General features: G+C 35.5%; 1 protein-coding gene across 1 annotated transcript; it reads left to right on the forward strand.

Moving 5' to 3' along the window:
* The first annotated feature begins 1,615 nt into the window (after window positions 1-1,615).
* LOC117343878 (peroxidasin homolog) lies at window positions 1,616-22,365 on the forward strand. Its single transcript, XM_033906425.1, has 14 exons — window positions 1,616-1,706; window positions 5,860-6,119; window positions 8,159-8,291; window positions 9,588-9,823; window positions 10,415-10,597; window positions 11,448-11,505; window positions 12,364-12,473; window positions 12,869-12,970; window positions 14,068-14,172; window positions 15,756-16,230; window positions 16,997-17,212; window positions 19,297-19,475; window positions 20,617-20,716; window positions 22,151-22,365. The coding sequence occupies exons 2-14, from the start codon at window positions 5,867-5,869 to the stop codon at window positions 22,212-22,214; spliced, it is 2,214 nt and encodes a 737-aa protein (XP_033762316.1). The 5' UTR covers window positions 1,616-1,706; window positions 5,860-5,866; the 3' UTR covers window positions 22,215-22,365.
* The last annotated feature ends 690 nt before the right edge of the window (window positions 22,366-23,055 follow it).

Consider the following 23,055-nt stretch of genomic DNA (forward strand, 5'->3'; position numbering starts at 1 on the left):
TATATTGCCAATAAAGTAACTAAATATATAGCACCCCCCGTAGACTCAAACTCATTTTAAACAGAAATAATTTGGAGAAACTATATCTTATATACATGGGACCTCTGTTGGAATAGGAATGTAGAGTGGGAGACAGCTGTGGTACAGCAAACTCCGAAATCTAGAGAAAATAAGATTAGAGCTGCTATGATTGTCACAGGGCTGCCCCACCACACAAAGACAGTATACAATGTACCTCTTAACCGACTTGATACCACTTAAAGAGGGACAAGAAGCTCGAAAACTCCCTTTGTTTTATTTATATATCTAACAACATATCACCTAATTTTCTCACAAATTAATTACCAATTAATCAAGGAAATACATCTCCGTATACATTACGTAATCCACATTTACTGAGAGAACAATGTTTTCTCTTACAATTATCACAACAGTCTTTTTCCCTTTCTATAACAAAACTTTTGAATAATTTAGACAACGCTATAAACAAATCTCCTTCTTAAAACTATTTCAAAAATAATGTTAAAAATCCATGTCTGCAAACAATTATCCTAATTATCTTTATTTGAATTATGGACCTGTAAAATTGGATATTTTTCGATCTCGTCCCATATATCGAAAAGCTGTTTAAATCACTTTCTTTCTAGAGCTAATCTCATAGATATAGCGGAGTGTCAATGTGGGCATCCATTTGAAGTTTGTTTTACATGTAATTTCTTTTGATATTAACTTGCGTTTGGAACATAACATAAAACTAGCATGGTATGAAGAGAGCATTACTACAGATATTTTTGAAGAGGTAATTTGAATATGAATTTTTTTTAATTTTTTTTTAATTTATTTCTTAGAAAATTGCCAAAGCTGCACAGCACTTCCTGGGAAGGCCAATCAGGTTTGCATGCTTCTATATATATAACCTTCCGATCTCCTTGTCTTTCCATTTCTAAATCTCTATGCTTGCATAATATTATACTGATAACACCATCAATAAATCCTTTTTACCCCACCCCTCTCTCGTATCCATGTATATATGAATATTTCGCTTGCAGTTTATGAGGAATATATAATTCATATAATATGTTTAATTTATTTTTAAAAAATAGTTAATACTCTTTAATGTCACCATGTGACATTTATTATGTAATATATCTATATATATGAATTATGGAAGAAGTCATCTATATGTTGGATAAACCTACTGACTGATCCCTTTGTCATTTTATATTTTCAGTAAATTATGTTTAAACTACACATATCAATTCCGACATTTAGAATATTTTTTCTCAAGAAATTCTTTTCCCTCAAAAACTGAAGTCTGACATAGTACCATCACATTTCAATTAAACCACATTATAATGGATAAAAATATATATGAATCGTTGGGCTGAGATTGGACGGTGTTTAGTTCTGTTGGATGAGCATTGGGTTCATTTGAAATACCATAGCATATAGTTTTAAACACACTCATACATATATTTAACCCTTTAAAAACACGCAAAAACTATGTATTTGTGTTAGAATGGCGAATTTTAATTTTACATGGACTGTGGACAAGGATGGCTGCGGCGACCAATGAGGGGTGAATATGGGCGTATCTTGATTTTCCTAGATATTTATCTACTATGATTTCAGTTTAAATTCAGGTGTGACATCAATGTAAGATCAAGTTCCGCTGTCGCCGCAGTCCGAAGACGTGTGAGCTACAGGTAAGTATTATTTCGTGTTATTCTTATGAGGAAATATATAATTGACGTAGCAATGCAGTAATCATTACATTGTATAACTGGTGCTAGGTTTAGGTTTGGTTTGGTTTATTTTGTTTAACGTCCTAGTAACAGCTAAGGTCATTTAAGGACGGCCTCCCATGCGTGCGACATGCATGCATGTGGTGAGTGCGTATGTGTGTTTTGGGAGGCTGCGGCTAGGTTTAGGTAGATATAAGTTCAATGCAATAAACGTGTCATTGTAATACCAATATTCAACTCCTATTTCTGAAACGAAATTCATGATTGCAGTTCCCAGAGATATAATATTCAGAAATACAAAAAAGATTAACTTATTTTTGAATTGTTAAAGTTCGAGCTGATTTGTGATACGTACTATCGGACAACGAAAGTTGTCTAAACTGTGAACATATATTTATACCATGCAGAAGGTAAGTATTGTGCAATCACTATAGTTTCAGTTTTACTTGGCTGTAAATGAAATATCATTAAAACAACGGAGAATTATCCACTGATCAAGTCAAAGAAGATCATGGATGAGTTTTCTATTTTTGTCTGCAAAAAAAAATATTTAGGCAGCAGATGGGTACAAACGTCAGGGTCTTACTTTGTAAAACAAAGATGATCAAAGTACGAGTTGCAATGTCCATTAGCTCGGATTGAATATGTGGTGCTGTCGTTTTCCTTTCCTTTTCTTTTTCTTTTAAAACAGTGTCAGCCTTTTATATTGTAGAGGAATGTATATAACGTATTGAGTCAGATCTTCTTAACACTTAGCAACTTAACAGTGGAAGGGGAACAACTCCCAACACTAGTCATATTGAGTTTAACCGACCTCACCATAAAAATAAAACCTGTTAGTTTCCAAATGTACAATTATATTCTTTGGCCTTTCTAGCTTAACTTGCTATAGCTCCTTTTGTATGCGTATTGGACTCTAAACAACAATCGTTTTTTTTCTGGTGTCGTTTTGCCCCAAATGGCTAGCGTCTTTTTTTCTGGTGTTGTTTGACTGTTAATGGCTAGAGTCTTTTTCTGGCGTCGCTGGACCCTTAACGACGAGTGTCTTTTTATAGTGTTGGACCATCGTCTTTTCCTTCTGTTTTTATTTGCCCGAAAAGGCTGCTGTATTTTTCTTGTATTGTTTGGCCCTAAATGACAATCGTTTTTTAAACCCACCATGCCAGGCGTTTTATTCTTGTGTTGTTTGACCCTAAATGTCTGGTATCTTTTTCTGTTGTTGTTTGTCTCTAAATGGTCAGCGTCTTTTCTCTGGGTTTGTCTGACTCTAAATGACTAGCGTGTCTTTCTGGTGTTGTTTGACTCTAAGTTGCTAGAGTCTTTTTCTGGTGTCGCTTGGCCTTAAATGGCTAGAATCTTTTTCTGGTGTCGTTTGGCCTTGAATTGCCAGAGCTTTTTCTGGTGTCGCTGGGCCTTAAATGGCTAAAATCTTTTACTGGTGTCGTTGGACCCTAAATGTCTGGAATCTTTTTTTTTTTGTGTGTCATTAGACCCTAAATGGTCAGTTTCACCACGTAGCTTATGCCGATATTTTATTGCTCAACGCAGTATAGCACAACGGAGTAGTTAGCTCGTATTGCCCAGTGTCCTATTTAGCTACTCATAGAGGATACATGATATTCATGTGAAAAAAGATGTACAGTTTTCACAGAAGTGACATCCAAAATAATTAAAGAATATCTTACATTTGTTTTGTTTTCACTGTAATAATGGTAATTAAGGGGTGCTTATGGCTTTGTCCGCTCACCCAATACCGTACCAACAATTATTACCTACATAATTATTACCTACATAAACTGCCCTGCAAATACCTGCTGCCCCCATTGCATGATCGTAAGAGGCGACTATTTGGGATCTTATCTTTTCTCTTCTTTCTTAACAACTTTCTTCTTCCTAACGTCTCCCCTGACACTGCCTCACTTTTGGCCTTTAGTTGAGCGTTCGCCCCTTTGAGGAAGGCTGTGAGTTCTGTCCCCTGGCCGTGACATACCAGAGTCTTTAAAAATGATAGTTGCCGCTCCTGCTTAGCGCTCAGCATACAAGGAGTGGGACGACTGGTTCGCCCGTTGTCAGTATAATGTGACCGGGTGGGGTGTGCTGCTGGGTGTTTTCGGCAGTATGCTTCAGTGAGGTAGCACTATAAATCGGCAAAAGTTCCGGCCTATTACAAGGAGACTTAACACGAACATACCGCAGCCTCCCAAAACTCACATACGCATTGCATGTCGCACGCACGGGAGGCCGTCCTTAAATTACCTTAGCTGTTAATAGGACGTTAAACAAAATAAACCAAACCAAACCAAACCTACATAAAAATGCACTTCACTTCTCAGGTAATATTCACGATACAAGAAACTTTCATAAAAGTTTTGGACATTTTGAAGCGGTATCATTTAAAAGAGGAAATGTTTTTGTGTGGAAATATCCCCAGTCATATCCGTTTACATGGGCCATTCTGTCTACAGCCTCGTTTCGATCCTATATCGAAACATTGCAGTTTGATATTCATTCAAAGTGTCCCCCGAGTAGAGTTTAGTTTCGTATTGTTTGGCGGCCTCCAATGCATATAACTTGCTTATGTGCAATGCTTGTTATGTTCGTGGTTGTCTCATGCATAGGGCGGAAATGATGCCGGCTTCGTAAGACTACCTCGCTGAAGGACACAAGTATCACGACCATTCAAATTATACTAACAACGTACAAACCAGTCGCCCCGCTCCAAAATACTGAGCGCTTAGTAGGAGTAGTGACTACCATTCTTTTAGACTTATGTTTGACAAGTGGGCAGAGCTCGAACCTTTCTTCACGGGGGCGAACACTCAACTAAGGTCAAAGATGAGGCAGTGTCAAAGGAGACATTTGGAGGAAGAAAGTTGTTTAAAAAGAAGGGGAAAGATAATATCCCAAATTAAGGTTCATGACCAGACTTACAGTAAATATTATTTGTTATTGAACTAGTTTGTACAAACACCTGGGTATTTGCGAGATTAGCTATGGTTTTACCTGTTTTTCTTTTGAAAATGGAACACTCTTGTATTCACAAAGGCTTACCAACTCTTCCTAATAAATCAAATTGTTGGTTCATTTACAGCGAGAATAAGTAAAAACTTCAAAAAAACAACAACAAGAGATCTCAAAACAGGTAACAGGTACGAAATTATACTTTTCTATGGATAACTATATGCCATTTAGAAAGGTACTCCTATGCTTGAATTCTAAAAGAAACATTTTAGATTTTAACTTTCAGTGTTGCAAACCCACCTACCCTAAGTAACAATATACCACTTCAGAGGGGAAGTAACAATATACCACTTCAGAGGGGGTAGGTACAAGTGTCAATTATTTTTTGGTATTTATAATCAATACTCAGGTAAAATATTGATAGCAGTACTTTTCAGACAAATATATAAACAACTTGTTTTATTTTCATAATGATGCCAGTTCCAGAAATGGCTCTGGTTTTTTTTAAATGAAATAAATGTTGCAATTGGATTTGCTAATATTGGGCAATGTATAGGTGAAATACACAGATGGTATATCCTTGGATTGTAAACGTGCAAGGAAACCTGGGGTCCATTGCGGGTACAGTATACCTTTTCAATGGAATCAACAACACGTTCAGATTCGTTAAATACCTAATGCAGTACCTCACCAGCAAAACCTGTTTGGAAGCCAGTATGGTGTCTGCGGTCAAGCATGACCGTGTTACAATAGATTTCACTGATAGTGTTGTCTCCATAACCCTGGGCATATATGGCCAGGTGTGATTACCGTAGTCGCTTCGTAAGGAGCCCTGGGTTTACAGGTAAAATAAATCTGAACGGAGATTGTATGTCAGAAGTGTGGTCATGTACCTTAACTTGCCTCTTTTCTCTACCTCCATGGTCGCCAATATCAATGTACATGTATCGTAAGGCCAACTTTACAGACAGTGCTGTCACAGAAACCTCAAGCATATACTCTAAATCGTGTTGTGATATAAGGACAGTCATATTATATACTGTACATACGTTCCAACGTAAACATGCATCACTTTGTGCTTTATTTACTTGTATAATATTATAGTGTTTCTATCGATTGTTTAACTCATTTATGCAATTCTTTTCTTTTCTAGTTGGCACATGATGTCTTTCTCCTGTCAGTGTATCCTGGCGGTCTTGCTTGCTAGCTTCATTGCGAGTGTCAATGCAAACAGTGTGCAGGAGAGAGAAGAACTGGTTGAACGGATTATAGATATTTTGAAAAGCGATGAGAAGAGAATGAATAACCCCCAAAACAGACCCAGAGTAGACATATTAGTCGCAGACGCAGAAGCCAAAGGATTAGAAGCATTAGAAGATGACTACAAACTAAAATACAAGCACTATATAAACGGTATGTAATTTTAATATACTATTCTATATTCATCTAATACAACACATTGGGTACATTGTTTTCATATTTCATTCTTATTAAGGCAACTACACTATTTAGTGAACTAAGATCATAGTGTCCGTGTAGTCGTCATGAGAAGACGCAGCTTAAAATTTATACTTCACCAAAATTATACTCATTTTCAAACAAAATACCTTTATCAACATCTTAACCAATTAAAATTAATACAATATTTAAAAGGAAACTGCAGCCTGCTGGTGCAACGGCATAATTTCATAAAATGTGTTACTTTCTAGATTCAATATTAAGGACATAGTTTTGTACTATCATTTGCACTCACTCCTTTTATGTAATAAAGTCGGTACAAGTTGTTTTATCGATAACATTCCTTCAAACAAGGTAGGTTATTTCAAAGTTACGGCTTTATATATGCACCCATCATTGGCACCATCGCTCATAGATACTGACTTGAAATTGTTTAAGAATAATATCTCCTGTTGTCCAAATTGTATTATTCGTAAACGACAAATAAAAAAAATCTGCCTTATTTTTCACTGTATACATACTGTATCAGAGAATTAATCGCTAAAAACTGCCTGGCATACACATGACTGATTGGGAAAAAAGACAACTCAAGCAAATGTAAAGTCTACGGCGATAACGTGCCCCTGTGCTTCGCACGCACCGTTTAGTAATGTTTGGGCTTTCCTCGACATCCCCTATTAACCGGACCACGTTCCTGCCTTTTTTGTCAAACGATTGAGCTATTGTAGCAACTACCAGCTGTCGCCATGTCGCTATACAGTAGACGAATCAGGTTAGGCCATGGTTCTTGGCTTGTTCCAGCTACACTTGCAATTCCAAAATCGACAGGGTCGTATGCAAATGGCGGTTCGACGGTTATTGTGAATTTATCTATGCGCAACTTTTGTTCCAGGTGACAATTCGAAAAGATATACTTCGTCATTTATCATGAAGTTTTTCATTAAAACTCATAGTAAATAATTATAAAAATCTCGCACGTTCATTATACTTTTATTATTTCCATCCACTATTTTGTTTACCAATCTGCACGAGAACATACTAAAGACTGTTTCAGTTGTTGAAACAAACTGTTGGAACTGTAAGTAATGGATTTCACCATACCTATATTTTGTTTTACTTATCTTTTGAAAAGAGTCACAGAAAACGTGAATATAAGCATTAAATTGTCTTCATGTTGTAGTATATGGATGAATTAAATTGCAGAGCTTTAAAGACAAATATTCCATATTGCGCTCCCATATTGTTTTCTCTCTAATTGTCTTTACTGTCTGAACCGTTTTATTTTACGTTCCGTGCTGTTCCTTCTCATTCCTTTTGTGTTGTTACTTACTTTCTCTTACTTTTGTTTGTCATTTGGTGTGTTGTAACTGTTTTTGTTAAATGTCATCAACATCTTAGGTAATTGGACGATAACTGCACTAATCACATACGAAGAAACTTGTATGTTAGCAAGTGTCTAGACACATTGGCATTTCTTACTGCCAAATATACTGACACTTGGATTTGCTTTCTTTGCTTACCATTTCATATTTGTACCTCCATCAGGAGGCCGCCAAAAGTGAGGCAGTATGAAAGGGGGCACACGAAAGAAAACGTTATGTAACGTAAGCTACCACATTGAGTAATCGTTCAAGAACAATGCATTTGATACAGGTTCCGTTTTGTTGTTTTATCGTAGTATTTATATATTGGAAGGTAACATTAAAGTATCAAATGTCATTTCCAACTACCGAGGTATAGGTGAAGTGATTTTTTGTTAGATTTATTACAATGTATTGACATGATAACTACAAACTGAAACAGTTGCAACCGTCAATGTGGATAAATGTATCTTAACAGGCCGAGACAGCTAAGTAGTTTTAAATTATTAGGGAATGTGCATGAACGAGTAGCTTCGACTGTGAATCACGATGTCATCTCAATGAATTATCTGCAGAATTTACGTTTTTGATCAAAACAATTATTAAAACACATGTTGATCATTTTCTGTTTAGGAATTGACAAGATCGCTAATCATTCTGGCTCAGAAAGTGCTGTAGCGTACACAGACTATACTCCAGGCCATGCAGAGGAACTTGATAACAGGACAACGGTTGCCATCACGGCATTGCAGTATATATTGGACACGTAAGATTTGTACAAAATAAAATGTGCATTGCATCATAAACTCAACATAAAAATGCTAAAATGTAGTATTCGAATGGAGAAAAACGATTTCAACTAAAGCCATTATCGTAACTAAAATCAATAATATAAAGAAAACAAAGAAATACAGATAAGCATGGATGCCATTAAACATATTGAACAAGAACAAAGCATATAAAACCAACTGTTCTAGAAAAGAAAGAGTCTTAGGCTCAAAATGAGGTGGTGAAGTCATAAAGACAATGCACAACTGTCACATTACGCATGTATCACAAATCTCATTATCGTATCTAGTTTCTATGGAAGGTCTTTTTACATAGCGTAGTCACAATTGACATTATACGTCACTAGTTAAAAGAACGGCATGTGTAACCAATACTTAACATAACAAATTTAAAGGACGGTCATACATATTACATACTTTGTAGTAAACTTATTAGGTTAAACATAATGTTTCGAAATTAATATATAGATAATGAATAGATAAAAATATCCATTGGGAATTTCTTTTCCCTTCTTTTACGTTTCAATAATTAATTTGGTTGTCACATAGTAATTATTTTCAAACTGATACGTGAGGTTTGTTTGCCACTTGGGTACACACACTAACACTAGGCCTAGCCTAGTAAGAAACGTGACCGAAATATTGTGTCTAATTTTAGACGGATAACCCTTGTGTTTCACGAAGTCCGGTTTCTACGAAAAACAATTCATGGTCCGACTGACTTCTTTGAAACCGGAGTTTACTGTAGCTGACCGCGACAGTAATGGTTCAGTCACATTAAATAATAACACATTTTGAAACAATACATCTTTCAAATCATGACTCATACCATACAAATTATACCAAAATAATTCAAATCACTTATATTGCATATCGGGAGGTATTATTTCATAAATGTCATACTGTAAGATGAAAGTAGGACAAAAATTAAAGAAACAAAAACTAATATAAGAACAGAAATGAGACAAAAGAAAAAGAAAAGGACAGATACAACATGTCTTGGAAGGAAGTTAGAGCTAGATACTAGTTACATTTAAGTAACAGGATTGTAACTGGATACTCAAAACTGAATTTATTAAAACTGAATGGGAACAGTTCTATTGTTTCCGTAGAAAATTGGTTGAAGTTTTACATCTATCTTATTGTTACACCATAATGGATCATTGATGTTTCCATTGAGTTCTTTAACTTTAAGACGATGCCAAGCGTGAATACATCTTCTTAGTAAGTAACACTTGCAACTATCAAACTGCGTTGTAATGTTTATTTTACAGCCTTTCGATAAAACTGGACGATTTTCAAACGGACAATGATAAATATACGGCAGACCTTCGTCAAGAATGGGAAGCGACATTTGGGATGGCAGTCCATCAATGTACAGACGAAGAAAAAGAAGCAGAGTACCGATCGATTGACGGATCGTGCAACAACCTTATAAACGCTGAATGGGGAATGTCCGTGACTCCAAGAATTCGGTTCATACAAAAGCCTGCCTACAGTGACGTGCATGGTAAAGATATTCACATAACTTCATGTGTACCCATAGGCGCTCTTAAATAATAACTGACACTTTTATTTACACTGTTTCAAGTAACAAATACGCTCAATTTGCATTTCTAAGATTAAATTCCATGTGTGAAGTTTCTCTTCTCAGCGTCACATATGAATGCCCATGTATTCTTCGATATAAATCCTTCCATTGCTGTTTCACAGTCACTGACAGTTCATTAACCTTGTTTGACTGGGTATGAAGACAGCGAATGGTCTAAGTTACACAATAGTTTTATTATTTGTAGTCTATTAAAGTACATGGAATTTTTTTCTTTCCCTTTTTACTCTCCTCCGAAATGCACACACTGAGATCGACTATTTGGTTTTATAATAGTTTCAACTTGTCAAACACCAGATTTGGCGTCAGCTGGGTAACATATATAGTGGTTTATAGACGGTAGAAATAAAATGTTAATAAGGTTGCTTGTTTCTAGCAAACAAGAGCCGATTCCAAGATGTGCGTTCTGGCAAAAGAGCTTGTTATTAAGTAGCACTTCAATTGTTTTCATCGTGTAGAACTGTTGGTGATGAAATTCCGTTTTCGTTGAAGGTCTTACGAGTCCACGAAAGGCCATCGATGGCAGTGATCTGCCTTCTTCCCGGCATATCAGTATTGTGATGAGCAGGTATGACGAGGGCCCGGAAACTCCGGATGACACTCTCAGGACGGTAGCGTTGACCGGGTTTGGTCAGTTCTTAGATCACGAATTAACCGACACAGCTCTATCCACTGGTAAGTCTATGCGGGTGACATTCAAAAGGCATGAGTCAATGATATAGATAACGAATCAACATGTACGTAATATCCACACATTCTTATAACAAAAGTATCCCTATATTAAAGATTCGTATGGTGTCGGGTAGTATTTTTCCGTTTTATATTACTATCTTTTACAAGTCGTTTTCGATAAAACCAGCTCAAGTTTCGTTTTAATTCCTTCCTGCAGTCGATTGTCATGTTTGGATGCGATTTAACGTCCAAATTAGGAAACTAGCCATACGGGTAGGTAAAGTCATAAACATAGAAATTCGGAATGGTTACAGATTAAAAGAATCTTACGTGGGTTAGTTATGTGGACACGGGTATCTCAACCCGGGTGTAAGAACTTCCCTTGGTCAACACAAGGCTTGCCGAACTCTTGCCAGCCAAACTCTACAAGCGTGTCGATATATATCAGACCCACGTAAGATCATTTTTTCACATACAAAGGAAATCGGGTTGAAATAAACAGCGATCTGATTCGTTCAATAAAACTGAAATCCTCCGGTTGAAATAGGACAACTTGCTTTCATACAATTGCATGACGTGAGTGAAATAATGCAATGACGAAACGTTTATAATCAATCAGTATGAAACCAAAGCGCGTGTCAGTTGTCTCTCTAACTATCCTGGAAAAGACAGAGTTATCCCCCCTCTCCTCTAATACGGAAATTCCCCTGTAAAGTACGGGAAAATATTGGTCTTATATCTGCAAGCAACAACTTTTGTGAAGAATGAGATGTTGATTTATAATTAGAAAATCATAAATTTCATTCTATTCTTCACTGTTTATCGTCACTTTCAATTAACCTTTTTTTTACAGGATTTTTAGGTTCTGTGATTGAATGCTGCACCTTAAGCAAGGAAGAGCGGGAAAAGAGGTATAACAAAACAAGTGTAATGTCGAAGACATATCCCTGCATAAAGATATTGTACCCTTCAAGTTTTTTTAAGAAGTCTATAATGTAGATAAGTTGGGGATATCGATCATTTTCATGGGTCTATTCTTTTCCTTTGAGTAGAACTCCAAGTAAGGATATTGTATTTTGTCCCTCAGCGGCGACGATGTTCTAATGCCGGTGATCATGAACTGTCCCCATTTTAAAGAAAGTTTGATTGTTTCTCGGCACTTAACAATGTGATAATTCCGGTCTAAATATAACTGACTGGAAATGGGAATGTGTACCAAATAGGTAAAGACAGGAACGTTTTAGTAAAAAAACCCATTATCAAATCCTTATCGAAATCCCAATCACCAAGACAGAGTTCCGCTTCACACGTGTAAGTTGATGTCAATTAGGCATAGTCACAACTAGAAAGGCATGTTTGTTGAGTTTACCTCCCGGGACAGCCAGTATACTTTTGTTTACCTCACTGAACAACAAATAAGCGTTTAGTTTTAACACTGTTTCGTCTTTCCGAGAGTCGACAGTCGTATAAGATGGGAGAAATTCAGAAGAAAAAAAACACACAAAAAGTAATGAGTTGGCTTGTTATGTTTTAAATATATTTATCTACCCACCATCATTTACTGGTCCGTGCTTTTGTATGATGAGATTAGGTACCGTTAAGAACAAAAAACATATATTTCCTTTTGTGACAATACATTTGCAATCTGGTGTACACAAATGAAAAAAACAACAACAAAAAAACAAAAACAAAAAACAACAAAAAACGAAAGGGGACAGTTGTGATAAATGGAAGAATATATTTTATTCGAATTTGATTTTTTACGACAGAATCCAGTGTATTGGTATCGAGATTCCTGACAATGATCCAGCTTTCCAAGGTCGTGAATGCCTTGAGTGTGTCCGAACAGCTGGGGCACTAGCGGATTTCAGGATTCCAGGTAACATTGTCTTTCAATTGTACATGAATATTACAAAAAAAAAACATGTTGTCATTAAGTGTATGCATATCCTGAATAATATACTCTGATTGTGTTTTTGTATTGCTCTTCCAACGCAATTTGTAAAACATGACATTCGTGCTTCATCGATGATTCTTTTTTGTTAAATACATAACGTATATCATTTTTGTGTTTTAATAGTACCGAAGACGCCTGTCTTTGCTGTAACAATATTATTCGATAACTTCAAATCATTTTGAATCTGATGCATATATGTTCTTCTTCAACGATATATGGTATTTTTTGAAACTGAATCACTTTAAATGTTGTTTGACAAAATTTAAAACACATTTAAAATAGGATCTGATGAAATGTGGTATTTTTACAAACTAAAGGTCCCAGGCAACAGATCAACGATATTACGGCCTATATAGATGGTTCTGCTGTTTACGGAAGCGAAGAGGAGAGAGCGGAAGAACTTTGGGATCATTCAACAGGTATATGATTGACACTACACGTATCTTATACAGACTTCGAGTCATTCGATTCTTTTACTTTTTGTTACTGAAAACCTCTTTTTTTTGCACAGTCGTATAAACACTAAATTAGTTGTACGTAACATTCTCAACAAATAAAATCAATGTAGCTACTAACTTGATGGCGAAATTGAAATAATCTTTCTCCGTTTATTTGAGCACCAAAGACATAACTTAACGTTTTTAAATGTACTTATTCCAAATTCAAGACATTATAGGTATGACTCTGATTGAGACTTCTCCAGGCAAGCGCTAAAATGCTTAAAAGCTTGTATGAACCATGTTTAATCAATTTTAAAGATACATGGTTATAAAATAAAACTATCGCATCTTCATTTTCATTTGTAGTCGAGATGACATAGTACCAATCATTTACGGTGTTACTGCATCATGTTGAAAGTGCCTAAAAAATCACACAATGACAAGGACAGCCCGCGAAGAATCATATAGAGTTTCCAACTATTCCCTCCCTCCATGAATGACCAATCGGGTCATAAAATACTGAATTTTCCGTACGAAATAGGAAATGCATTACATCTAAGGTCGACGTCACGATCTCATTATGAACTATTCTATTTCAATGTACGATATAAAGTCAAACATGTTCGATGTTTGTTGATATGTCTGATGGTTGTATCAAAACCACCGTTAGTCTCATTTTGAGAGTGTTACTTAGATTTGTATTGTGGGTGTGGTCGATGAAGCGGAAGCTTACTCTCTCAGAACACCTGGTCTTGTTCTCTCCTTTTATTTTTGCAAGGGTCTTCACAAAAACCTATAGTTCGTCCTCGTGCTATCGATTTTGAGTTACAATAACGATGTAATTACGTCAGTATTCTCCCTTTCACTCTTTTTCAATTTCTGACATACGACTTCAACATCAATAACACCGATAATTCTGAAAAATGAACTGATCACTTATTGTAACTAAACAAATGAATACATATACATTCTTTTATTCACGATAAACACAACCATCATAGGATTACAACTGTTTCGTTGTCTTTACACACACCTAAAGTATCTTTTTCTCTAAATCATCTTTTTCCCACTGAAAGGCAAACTGAAGGAGCAAAAACCTGGATTCCCTCCTGAGGATACGGATGGTGATGCATGTGTTAAGAATTTTGCAGATCAGCTGGACTATTATTGTCCCAAAGCCGGTAAGATCGATCGCAAAATTCTTCTGATGTTGTTTCCTGCAGAATCACGGGGTCCTACTGAGGAGTGAAATGGATAAAAAAAAAAATATTGTCCCGATCAAAATATTTTGAATATCGTGGTTTCCTTTTCCCCCACCTGTTTGAGAGCAAGCGCGTTGAGAACCATCCTGCTTGAGGATTTTTAAGTTCCTTAGGTTTGAAATTTTCGGGGTCATTTCAAGCGACATCACGGTAAAACATCTTTTTTCGATTGTTTGTTTTAAATTTATTTTTTATACAACCTAACCCATACGCACACACACATAGCCAGAAATACCCGCAGCTTGTACCGCTGCTCTACCTCGGCGTTCTTTAGAAAACGTTTCAATGGCGCAGTGATGGTCGGCCAGACATCCTGACATGGTCATAGTAGAAGTCGTCTATTAGATGATATAAATACCTAGGTCGCAATGTATTTACATACATGTACATGGATACACATTTTATACATAGTATGAATATTCATAACAGTACAACTACGACATAGTGCATATTATACGATTTGCCGGCATATTTAAAAAAAAAAAAAAAAAAATAAACACATCCTTGTTATCCCGGCAGGAACACACCGGACATCCATCTGTCAGAAAAAAAAACGATAAAATATGATAGCGAACAGATTTTTATATCAACTGGTTTTCGCTGACGTATATAAAATACGAATTGTTAATTATAAAATGGAAATCTCAAGCTGTTAATAACAGTCTGAATATGTTAATTTTTGATATATGATAACACATGCGCACAGCATAATTAACTACAATTGTACATTGACGGTAAGTGTGTATTGCAGACGAGGTTAGCTTTGCCTATTGTTCACGAATCAAATTTAATACAATGTTGGGAATGCCACTTTAATGACTGCCTAGCGATCTTATAAGCACTAAACTTGAGAGGTGTGCCGCGAATAAATCGAGTTGTCAAGCTGGACAGTCGAAATCGATGTAAATATCAGGATAGCATAAAAATGTAACGAAGTGTAAAGCACACTCAAATTAATACAGATAATGCAGCGTTTAGCAGAAGACCAAAGCACAATATTTGCTGGCATATTTCTTCCATTTTGCTGGTCAGCCTGATATCAATCACATAAACTAACCAAGCAATAACAAAAAGATAGCGTCACGACCAGATTATTCAAAATTACTATTTGATTTGGAATTTAGAAAATGAGAGTATGGTTTGTCGTTGCAAGTGTAAATGCAAGTGTAAATGCAAATGGATTTATAAAACATTGTGGAAATAAATATGATTAGTACGCTGTAAAAATTGGCCAAAAACCGATGAACCTGTGGTGGCATTGGTTAAATTTTAATGAGGATTTCCCGGAAACTTCCTTATGATTTTCTGTGTTTATGGCATATGGTACACTTTTCTAATCACATCTAATAACCTTTTTTGCTGTTGTTTGCAATTTTCTTCTACAGTGAACCGTGCTTTTATTATTCTTTCTATGAAAAACCGAAATTGTCAAATAACGATGATAACCCATGCAATATATATAAAATATATTAACTTACAATTTTGCGCTTTCTTCTTTACAGGCGATAGAAGATCAAGTGACATTTCCCATCTAACCGTTATCCATGTTGTGTTCTTAAGAATGCACAATGATATTATTTTGTTATTATCCGACATGAATCCCAAATGGGATGGAGAAAAATTATACCAGGAAACAAGAAAGATAATAGGAGCAATCATTCAGAAAATAACATATAGTGAATGGCTTCCTCTCTTCATCGGGGAAGCTAAAATGAAGGACAACGACCTTCGTCCAGACAATGGCAAACAATACAAATATGATAGCAAAATCAATCCCTCTATCAATAACGAACTAAGCATAGTTTTACGCACTGGCCATAGCATTGTTACTCCAAAAATGAAACGGATGAACATTAGTTTTGTAATAGTAGAAGAACGAGAAAACCAAGACATATTTCTCGATCCGTATTTAACATTCCGTAGCGCAGGCGAGGTAATGAGGTGGATGGTGAGCACACCAGGAAAAGCAAGCGACAGGTGAGGTTTGGTGTTGGTTTTGTTTAACGTCATTTCAGCAGCCAAGGTAATTTAAGACGGCTTCCCCTGTCTGCAAGATGCATGCGTGTGGCGAATATGTGTGTTTTGGAAAACTTCAGTATGTTCGTGTTTGTCTCCCCGTGTTGGCGCGGAACTGATGCAATGTTTCAACCATAATGCAATGTCTTTAAAAATGAATTTAATTTCCACAGAGCCTTTAAGCAGTTTTAATAAATAAACCAGTTCCTGTGTCTGCAAAACACATCCATCGCTATAATCTTATTGAAATATCAATATAAAATGAAAAATAGGTAACAAGGAATTTCATCATATCAAGGTCACTGAGTCCTAAGATATTAAAGAGAAAAAATGATCTCTGACTATGACCCTAGATGGAAAAAAAAATCAAATTTTAGACATCTCTATATCAGCTGCATATTTGTTAGTTTTAAGGGTTGAACGTCCTTTATACAATTAGGGTCAAGGAGGCACCAGGAATAAGACAACAAAGTACAGTTAGTGGTGGGAGCCTTGATAACCTGTCAGTATTCTAGTCTGCTTTTAATTTTCTTTTGAACCAGAGGCTTAATTTATTTAAATGAAAAAAAAAATGGCAGAAATACATGGTACTTGGAGGCATATCCCTAAATGTAAAAAGTATTGGTATTATACATGCCCGATGTTTAAAGACACTGGACGTATTGACGTAACAATAGATTGAGTGTATTATTGTCTTTAAATCTGCACCTTTACATTGGATTTACAGGTTTGTCAACAATCCCTTTCTTGATTCCCTTTTTGAAAATTTGGGTCTTCCACTCGATCTGATAGCTATAAATATCCAAAGAGAACGCGAGTTCGGACTAGCACCATATGCTGACTATCATGAGAAATGTGGACTTGGGAAGATTCAATCATGGGATGATCTGAAAAATCACGATAATGAGACAGTGGAGGTTTTGAAGCAGGCTTATGCTGGCTGGTAAATATCCGTTAAATATTTCAGTGTGTAAGTCATTACAAACATATCAAGATATCTATCGCATACAAAGTGTATGAATATCATGGAAATATAGACCCAAACAATTCTATTACTGTCAACTTGTTGAAAAAGTCCCTCATAATACACATATACATATCATTAGTGGTGACATTTATGTATGTAACCTTTTGACCAATCAAAACACTGTTTTAGATTAACTGTATTAAAATTCGTCTTATTTGCGTCTATTTTAAAGGAAACAGTTATGGTTTTCATTTTGATATCTCTGTGTCTGTGAATTATAATTTTTAATTAAAAAATATGTAGGCAAACCTAGCAAAATTTCTCTAAAATTGCGTTCAGCAGCCAATTAAAAATGGCGCTATGTTGTCAAGCGTAACATTAATATTATAAAACGAAAATTTGCTACAGGTTCCCGCGCTCCCGACGTAATGGGGTTATTAATTTTTCGTATTTCAAAACAAATTGTATACTTTGTCATTGATTTTTTCATATATTTCACGCGAATACAAAACGTGCTCGTTAGATGTTCAACATTCTGTCATACTTATGAAATATAACCCGTTTATATTCTTTATATTGATTCCGGACCGCAGTGTATTTCAAAGCGACCATTTTGTCCGAATGAGTCGTGTTTTCTGATGACTAATATGACATCATACCCGGGTGAAATTGATCACTGGGACGCGTTCTCCTGCCAGAAGTAGCGATATGCTAAACTTAAAGTGTTTAGGAAGTAACCGACACTAAGTGTCGTTGTTCCGTGTCATTTTTTGTGACAATATATTCCGATAACGTTTCGTACATTTTAAGTACATAAATATATTTTGTAAAATAGAAGATGATGAATTAAACATGGCCCGAAAACAAATGTGGATATGTTACTGACCTGTACAGAGACAAGATGTAATATTAAAACGCCTATTGATGGATAGATGTCGGTCACTTAGTAAAAAGAACCCAAAACCTGAAGTTATATTCATGCACAGCGATCAAATTATTGATCAAATCCGTGGCATTTACTTGTATTTAGTGTCGGAAAGTTAATTATTTCGAATGAAGTCTCTGGTGTATGACGATAGTTTTAACTGTATACACAAGACATGCAACGATTCTAACTAAAATATCATTTGAACATGTGTCGTGGTATTTATCTAATTGTTTGTTTCTAGTTCCTTGACGTTGCATTGTTATTGGCGTATTTTGGTCCCAATGTAAGGAAATTCATTTAAAGTTAGCCTATATCTACATTAAAGGCCATTTTGATGGATCGACAATGGTCGGTATTATCGTGATTTATACATTTAGAAATATGCGGGATGTGATTTTTAGTTATAACTATCTGGGTGCAAGACGTTATTAACAATAAATATTGCCTGAATATTGTTACATGATCGATTAATTATGCACAGCAAAATAAAGCATTATTTTTTTCTATATGCACTTTCGGATAAAGTACAACTTTTACTCTACTCACCGTGATGTGTAAATTGTCAGAAAAATACATAACACATAAGTTTGATTAATACCGAGTCCGATTGATTTGTATAAAAAAACGTCTATACCTTTGTAATCACCATCCAACACTCGCAAGGCTAAATTCGTACGTGTTCCTCTTAGTTATCGGTCCGTTATAACATCAACAGGCTGCAGAACCGCAAAACATGTATGATTTGAAAGTATAGCCCCTTACCTTATGATATAGATTATAATTTATTATATATAGTATAACGAGATGTTTGCATTTCTTTTACGCTTTTGTGCTATGATAATAAAAGATATTTGGATAATTGTGATTATTATGGTATGGTGTTTAGCTTTTGTAATAAACCTTATAGATTATCAACATAATGGTGGAATTTCTTGTGCCATTTATTGTTTCGTTAAATTTTAAAATGTTTCATTTCAATATTCTAACGCATTCTAGTAGAATATTTCATTTATCTTTAAATTTGGAATTGAATGTCGTATACTTTTCCTGTTCCTTGTGCTTGTTTTTGTGTAAGTAAAAATAAGTTACCTTATAGAATGCTTTATATTCAAATACATTTTCTCCCACAAAGGACGGTTAAGGATATAGACCTGTTCATTGGTGGATTGTCCGAGAAGAAACTGGATGGTGCCTCTTTAGGTCCCACCTTCGCTTGTATCTTTGTAGACCAATTCAGTCGTCTCAAGTTTGGCGATCGATTTTGGTTTGAGAACAGAAGGAATAAACCAAAGGGCATAGGATTCACACGTGGTAAGTGTTTATATTTCTAACCAAGTAGGTACAGTTTTCATGTTAACAAAGCTGGTCAAAAGATATATGACAAAGGTGTGTATTCGCCTTTAAACCATGCAGATTGATGTTATTCAGCATACAGGCAAGTGAAGAATACAATATGTCTTATCAGGACATTCGGAGGCAACTATACTTAATGTTTATCTGAGCGATGAGGTCAGGCATTGGTCACTTTAACTTGACCGCATGGATATCACACTATATCTGTAGATCTTGGTATATTTCATCGCGATGCATACGCTGTGATGACGTCAATATATTTAGTGACCCTTATATATTCAGTAATTTAATGCTCAATGGAGACCCGGAAATTTGGATTCGAGTGTGATTATGAATCTTATTTAGCAGTGTTATTTTAATGAATTTATTTCTGTGATTGTCTTTTTTGTGGTTTGACTATAGCAAACCTACTGCCGTTAAGTCATGAAGCAATTTTTTTAAACACCGTGCAATTGATTTGGTGTATTTGGGAGACGTTGATTTGGTTTCGTTTAAAATTACGCCATACTAAACGAATCTGTTCTATAAGGACATGTCCATTGATTGACTGCACATCTAACGTATAATCCTATAGTGTCAATACACTGATAGACACGCTCTAGATCTGGACGTAGAAACCCGACGCACGTTCCCTTTACTTTATGCTGACAACAGGCAAATCAATATTTAAAGTCGAAGTCAGTGGGGTTAACAAAGTATATTTTATATAAAATGTTTACTATACAACTGATTTAATTCTTCGAGTTAAGCAGGGTCTTCGAGTTATAAGAATTCGAGAAAACGAAGTTTGACTATGAAAATTCGAACGTCAAGCTGAGAGCAACAAAAGAAAATATTAGAGGCTTTAAATGATCTCAGCTAGGGGACGACACAAATGCTAAACTACAGGCAAAATGAGGCAGTGTCAATGGATATAAAGCAGGGATAAACCGTTTATGACGAAAAGAATGTATCAAGAATTAGATCGCCGTTAACGTTTCATGCGATGGGACAACATGGAAATGTTTGATGCCCTTTCTTCATTGCTTGAGAATAGAAATACAAAATGTATAGTGTAACTTGATCGAATATCTACTGATTACTACTTGTTGTTTTCCAGAACAAATTTCCGCCATCCAAAAGGTGACGTTCTCTGGAATCATCTGCCGTTACTATCACTTAGATCTGATACAGGAAAAAGCGTTTGAAATCCCTTCAACGTAAGTACTCTTAAATAAAGGTGCAGAGAAAAGGAGAGAGAGAGAGAGAGAGAGAGAGAGAGAGAGAGAGAGAGAGAGAGAGCACTCGCAATACCATGCCTATGGGGAATATAATTAGACTTTTGACCAACATTGTGGGGAATAATCGGTTTTATGGGGATTCCTCTGATTCCCCATAAATCCAAGCACTATTTGAAAAGAATCCGGATGCGAATATGTGTAAGTTGCCGCCAAAAGTTGAAAATGTGCTATTTTTAGAACAACAAGCAAATTTCATTCTCTCACACTGCCGAAGAAGTGGGCTTGAATAATTATGGGTAATATTCCCCACAAGACGACTTTATAGAGAGATAATTACGGGCTGGGAAACCCCAGATGGGGAATTCCTTCCTGTTTGCACCTCGCGCATTAATTACTATACACATTCTATTTTAAATAGGAACGTATGTATTTGTTTTCCGAATCTTTAGCTATAACTCTTCATTCTGGTATCAATGAAGTACCTAATTCAAACGTTAATTCCTCAAATAAATCCACACAAACATCAGCAGATTATAACTTTAAGGAACTTGGTTCAGGTGAAACACCACCTCATTGGCAGATAAGTTAATTCTTTTCCCTCCAAGATTTAAAATCATCAATTTTTTTTAAATTTAAATGTTTTTTGTTCAATACTCTGACACATACTGACTGGATAATTAGAAAATTAGAACACACACAGTACTTCATTTATTGGCAGCTACTTAAGAAATGTGTTGAGTGAAACCGTCCAATCTAGCGCATGGAATTAATAAGTGTTATCCTTGAAGCGGGAAATGCCATTCCCCATAACCACGGAGTTTGCCTAATTCCCCATAAGCGTTAAAGACCAACACAATTTTAGATACCAGCTTATCCGGCTACACTGATGGTGCAATCTTTCAAATTACCATTTAAAAGCCATTAAAAAGTCGTTATTTGTAAATATTATCTGACGAATAAATTTCTAATGTCTTAAAATTAGGACTTTCTTTGAATTCATAAAGTAAAAAAGTAAGTGTCCACACCCATATTTCATCATTACCCAAAACAAAGCAAAATTCGCAGTCTCTTTTGAAAATATATGGTGATTTAATCATGACAATTATTTTTTTTCAAATCACATTTACGATTATGATCTGGTCTATCTTTGCATTTTTGTTAGATAGTTTATTGGCCCCAATGTCATATTTTAAGAACGGACTATAAAACAATAAAAATAATTGTGAATTGACATATTATATTACAGAGAACACGATACATTATTAATTTCCGACATGAGTCAAATCTGGGATCTCTGGCTGAGTAGTCTTAAGCTAAACAAGTCGAGTTAGAGAGTATTGCGGCTTGTATATACCAGGGATAGGGATGTATGTAAACGGAAAGTCATATTCGTATTTGTTTTTAATTCTTCAGGGGAGATCGAAAACCGTGTGCTGACCTCCCATTCCTTGATATAAGGGAATGGAAAGAAGAATGACGTCGTTAACGTCATGACTGCTCGCCTGCCCAAGATAAATGGAAAACTAATTTCTCTTATCTATTTTTCTTAATAACAAATTATTTCTATTTTATTGTTCTAATTTCTAAAGCATGCAAAAATGATTTAGATAAAATCTTATTTAAATCGCCATCTGTGTTATAGTTTTGCCTAGTTCATTATAGAAATATAAGTTATAAAGTAACACGTCAAGATCAAAATTAATAACGTCACATGTAAGTGGGAATTGTGTTTGTACTGAACAATTAGTTTTCCAAGAATGCCAACCACAAGACAGAACACGGTATAGTTCGGCAAACCTTGGGAACTGAAGTCAACCAGAAGCGTCTATCAAATGCAATCTCAAAGATTTTTACCTGACCCATAGCTGACCCCTACATGAAATTGCTAATTTGGTACTGCTTCAGGTCAAGGTCACCAGGTTCAATAACACGGTCAAATTTAATTTTCTCAACTGGTAAATGTTACATAAAATGAAGCAAAATATATTACATTTCAAAAATATCTACGAATCACAGAAAAGGTGGAATATTACAGATTTCATCCTAGAAAAAAAGTCAGAACAGAACTGACGTTAATAAGTGCATAATCAAAGGTCAAGATCAGGGGTCAACGTCAATTTTCTTTTCTTATGCTATTTGCTATTTAAATAAGCTGTCACACAGATTATCCTTGGACTTCCAAATAGTTCGTTATGAACAGCATTTAGGTGGCATATTATCAAGGAAAGAATCACCGATTCTTGTTTGGTGTCAATCGAAACCAATAAAGTAATACTGTATTGTTAAAGCGCTAACATGATTTATATTGATTGTTAGAA

Source organism: Pecten maximus, chromosome 15 (assembly GCF_902652985.1).
Source record: "Pecten maximus chromosome 15, xPecMax1.1, whole genome shotgun sequence".
Taxonomy (NCBI): domain Eukaryota; kingdom Metazoa; phylum Mollusca; class Bivalvia; order Pectinida; family Pectinidae; genus Pecten; species Pecten maximus.